At 64.0% G+C, this 4,379-nt stretch overlaps 1 protein-coding gene across 1 annotated transcript; it reads left to right on the forward strand.

Moving 5' to 3' along the window:
- The first annotated feature begins 989 nt into the window (after positions 1–989).
- LOC143641497 (regucalcin-like) lies at positions 990–4,145 on the forward strand. Its single transcript, XM_077108997.1, has 5 exons — positions 990–1,265; positions 1,744–1,959; positions 2,493–2,624; positions 3,659–3,813; positions 4,095–4,145. The coding sequence occupies exons 1-5, from the start codon at positions 998–1,000 to the stop codon at positions 4,143–4,145; spliced, it is 822 nt and encodes a 273-aa protein (XP_076965112.1). The 5' UTR covers positions 990–997.
- The last annotated feature ends 234 nt before the right edge of the window (positions 4,146–4,379 follow it).

The following is a 4,379-nucleotide window of genomic DNA, read 5'->3' on the forward strand; positions in this document are numbered from 1 at the left end:
GCAGAACATGGGCCTGAGGAAGTATGGGTCCCCTGGAGATCCAGGTGCTCCTGGGAAGGGAGCTGTAAGACCATCCTATGTGCCCAGGGCCCCGTGTCCCCTGAAGTCCTGGGGCTCGTTTAGCTTTGAAGCTGTCCTGCCTGCTTGTGGACCCATGTCCCTGAGGTCCTAGGGCTCGTTGGTACCTTTGCCACAGGTGTCCAGCATCACTCGTGGCCTGAGGGTTGCAAGGGCCCAGCCAGGGCACCTGCTTCTTCAGCACCTGTCCCCCTGCTCCAGAGCCCCTGAAGTGTGGGCTGTCACACCCTGGGCACAGGACAGACCATGGGGTGGGAAGTCCTGGTGTATAGCTATAGTTGGAAGGACCAAAGCTGGGCTTGCTGTCATCCAGGTTAAATCCTGGAAACACTGACATCCTCCTGGCTGCTGTGTGGAGCCCGCACCTGGCTCTGACCCCGGGTTATGCCACACATGCACCTGTCCTGACTCAGGGGCCAGGGTGGGGGTGACTGTGCATTTTCCAGGCTCATGTGTGTGCATGGACCCACACACCTGGGAGGTACCTGTGTGTCTGTGGGGCTTGCACACCTGTGTGGATGACGACCCCTGTGGGTTTTCTGAGGAACAGAAGCAGCACTCTGGGAGCATCCCCCACTCACCCTCCCCCTCCCCAAGGGCAGGTGCCACTGTCCCCCTTGCAGATCAGGGCTGGCCCCAAGTCTGTGTCTGGCCTCAGGCGCCCTCCTGTGGAGCCTGCCCCAGGCCCAGGGGTCCTACCCGAGGGCTCAGGGGCACCCGCGGCTCTCACACTGGCACTGACATGAGGAGAGGCCAACGCTCTCCACTCCTGCAGTCCTGGTGGCCCTGCAGGCAGGCTTGGCAGCCTCCAGTCCCATCTGGAGGCCCTGTGGTGGCCATCGTGGGGAGGGGGTGCAGAGAGGTGGTCCACACAGGCCCAGCAGGACTGGTCCTGTGCTGAGATGTGCTCTGTGCCCTGATGGTGCCTCCTGGCGGGAGCCCCGTGGGTGGAGTCTCCTGGAGAAGCAGCAGCCGGGCCACCCTGCTGTCCTCTGTCCTCCCAGGAGACCCTGTTGGCTGTGTGGCTCTGCACCGAGAGGGCAGCTACGTGGTGGCCTCTGGTACCCGCCTTGGCCTCCTGGACTGGGCGTCGGGGCAGGTGGAGTGGGCGGCCTGGCTGGACCGGGACAAGCCCCACAACAGGTTCAACGACGGGAAGGTGGACCCCGCCAGGAGGTTTGTGGCAGGTGGGCTGCTGAAAGGACTGGCCCAGGCCACCTGCAGAGCCTCCCGTCATGGTGGGTGCTGGCTGGGTGGGGACCTCAGGAGCCCTCCCTGGCAAGCGGCCCCAGAGGCCATGCAGGTGCTGGGCAGCCCACAGGTTCCCTCCCACTCCAAAGCCCATGGCTTCCATGTCATTCTTCCCAGATCCCTGCCCAGAGAGGACCCTGGGAGGGTCGAAGCAGCCAGGGTGGGGCAGTGGCCAGAGGCCATTCACGTGCGGCTGAGGGCCCTGCACCTCTGCCTGAGCAGGACTCTTCCCAGTGGAACATCCCTGGGGTGCCCCCTTCGCCCAGCACAGAGGCTCACTCACAGATGCCGCCTGAGGGCCATCCTGCCTGCTGTCCCCCGGCTGAGGGTGACCACAGCTCTCTGCACAGCGGGTCTGTGTGGGGTGGGCAAGACAGGGTGGGGTGCTGACCACTGACCTTCCACTCTCTCCAGGCACCATGCCAGAGGCGTCCGCCCCAGGAGTGTGGGAGCCGGGGCAGGGCTCCCTGTACACACTCTATGCTGACCGCTCCGTGGTCAGACAGCTGGACCAGCTGGGCATCCCCAACGGGCTGGACTGGTCCCTGGACCATCACACTCTCTACCACGTGGACAGCCTGGACTACTCTGTGCGGTCCTATGACTACGACGTGCAGACAGGAGGCCTGGGTAGGGGCCACCATTGCTAGCCCCCCACGCCCTCCCCAGAGGAAGGCCTCCGTGGCCAGCCCCCACACCCTCCCTGGATGGGACCACCGTGACCAGCCCCCCACACCCTCCTTGGGGTAGGAGCCTCCGTGATCAGCCCCTCACACCCTCTATGGGTGGGGCCACCATGGCCAGCCCCCATGCCCTACCTGGGCGGGGCCTCCCTGGCCAGCCCAGCACGCCCTCCCTCAGGTATGGGCCTCTGTGGCCAGCCCCCCATACCCTCCGTGGCCAGCTCCCCACATCCTCCCTGAAGTACAGGCCTCCATGGCCAGCCCCATAAGCCCTCACTGGGCGGGACCAACCATGGCCGCCCCCCATGCCCTTCTCGGGGAGGGCCTTTTATGGCCAGCCCCCCACACCCTCCTGAGTCCCCCATTGGGGTCCCAGATGCACCACGGGGTCTGTCACTCTCTCACGTTGTTGAGGCCACACTATGTCACCCCCTGGTCTGGGCAGTGAGGGGCCACGCGCCTCTGTCTGTCCTGCCGCAGCAAACCCACGACTGGTGTGCCAGCTGGAGCCAGAGCAAGGCATGCCACATGGGCTGTTCATGGACACCACGGGGACACTCTGGGTGGCCTGCATTGATGGAGGCAGGGTGATCCGCATGGACGCCGAGACAGGTGTGTGCACAGGGCAGTCGGTCAAGGAGGGGCCATGGGGTGCTCTGTGCCACGGTGTTCAGGGTCCAGGAGTGGGACCACTTGCTTGTCCAGCTACAGGGGGACCTGTGCAGATGGGCAGTGCAGGGAACACAGGGGCTGATGTAGAAAATGACCACAAACCAGCGGTTGAAAACTACAAGACCTTGTCCTCTCCCACCCTGGAGGGCGGAGGCTGGACCAGGGTCACAGGTTGAGCTCCCTGCACAGGCTCCAGGGGGCTCCTCCTGCCTCTCCAGCTCCTGCGCTCCAGGTGACCCTGGGCTGGTGGCCCCTCCCTGCAGTCTCTGCCTCCGTCTCCACGGGGCTCCTCCTCTGGGTCTGTGTCCCCTCCTCTGTCTCTTGGGAGGACACGGCCATTGCATGAGGGCCTCCTGACCCAGGAGGAGCCCATCTCAGACCCTTCACTAATGACCTCTGCAGAGACCTGTTCCCACACCAGGTCCCACTCACAGGTTCTGGGGTGCAAATGTGGACAGGACCCACCTCTTACCATGGTGTCCAGTTCCCTCCATGAGCTCCAGAGAGGCTCCTCCTGCCTCTCCAGCTCCTGGGCTCCAGGTGGCCCCTCACTCCAGTCTCTGCCTCTGTCTCCACGGGGCTCCTCCTCTGGGTCTGTGTCCCCTCCTCTGTCTCTTTTGAGGACATGGCCATTGCATGAGGGCCCCCTGACCCAGGAGGAGCCCATGTCAGGACCCTTCACTAACGACCTCTGCAGAGACCCTGTTCCCACACCAGGTCCCACTCACAGGTTCTGGGGTGCAAATGTGGACAGGACCAACCTCTTACAATGTGTCCAGCTCCTGGGCTCCAGGTGGCCCTGCTGACCCCTGCAGTCCATGAGGAAGGGCAGACTTGGGGATCAAGTGCTGCAGGTGCCAGGGAGAACCAGCCCACCCAGGGCCCCACTGGGGAGTGGGCACAGTCAGGCCACCTGGGGTCCAGCAGCAGATGGGTGGCTGGGCTTCAGGGATGTACCTGAGCTTTACTCACAGGGACGCAGCTGTGCACCCTGGAGGTGCCAGTGTCCAGGGTGACGTCCTGCTGTTTCGGGGGGGCTGACTACTCCGACCTGTACGTGACCTCTGCAGCGGACATCCTGAGTCCAGAACAGCTGTTGCGGGAGCCGCAGGCAGGACACGTCTTCAAGGTCAGTGGGGTGTCCCTGCCAGGGTCAGCTTGGCTCCCGGCCATGGCTGCTCGGCCAGGTGTAACGCATCTTGACCTAGGGGACTGGAGCGGGCTTGGCAGCATCCATGGGGACATCTGTCCACCTGGAAAACAGCCCTCCCAAGGCCCCATGTGCCCTGCTGTACACAGAGACGTTTACGGGAGGTTTAGGAAGCTGGTGTGGCTGGCACTGCCGTGGCTGGTGCTGCCGGGAGACTCAGCTGTGCCCAGGGACTCACCTCCACCCCTCTCCTCCCGCAGGTCCTGGGCCTGGGGGTGAGAGGCCTTGCATCCTGCCACTTCTCTGGCTGAGGAACCCCACCGTCCAATGCAGCTTGAGCCAGGCCTTCGTCCCTGGGGTCAGGCCAGGCTCGGCTCTGGCAGGGCACTCCCTGCCTGACCGCTGTTCACAGCTGATAATAAATGTGGCCACCTCAATGTCATCTGTGCAGCTGCTGCCCTGGGATGTGGTCCCCCCCAGGACTGCCCCATGCTATGTCCAGTGTCACCCAGCTTTAGCTTGTAATGCCCCTGTGTGTTCTCCAA

This window comes from Callospermophilus lateralis, chromosome 3 (assembly GCF_048772815.1).
Source record: "Callospermophilus lateralis isolate mCalLat2 chromosome 3, mCalLat2.hap1, whole genome shotgun sequence".
Classification (NCBI taxonomy): domain Eukaryota; kingdom Metazoa; phylum Chordata; class Mammalia; order Rodentia; family Sciuridae; genus Callospermophilus; species Callospermophilus lateralis.

What these genes read in the sequence shown, in the direction of transcription:
- LOC143641497 (XM_077108997.1), top strand. Translation starts at nt 998, where the DNA reads ATGGTGCCTCCTGGCGGGAGCCCCGTGGGTGGAGTCTCCTGGAGAAGC. An exon ending in CGCCAGGAGGTTTGTGGCAG is followed by an intron (nt 1,266 to 1,743) that starts GTGGGCTGCTGA and finishes CACTCTCTCCAG; the next exon opens with GCACCATGCCAGAGGCGTCC. An exon ending in CCGCATGGACGCCGAGACAG is followed by an intron (nt 2,625 to 3,658) that starts GTGTGTGCACAG and finishes CTTTACTCACAG; the next exon opens with GGACGCAGCTGTGCACCCTG.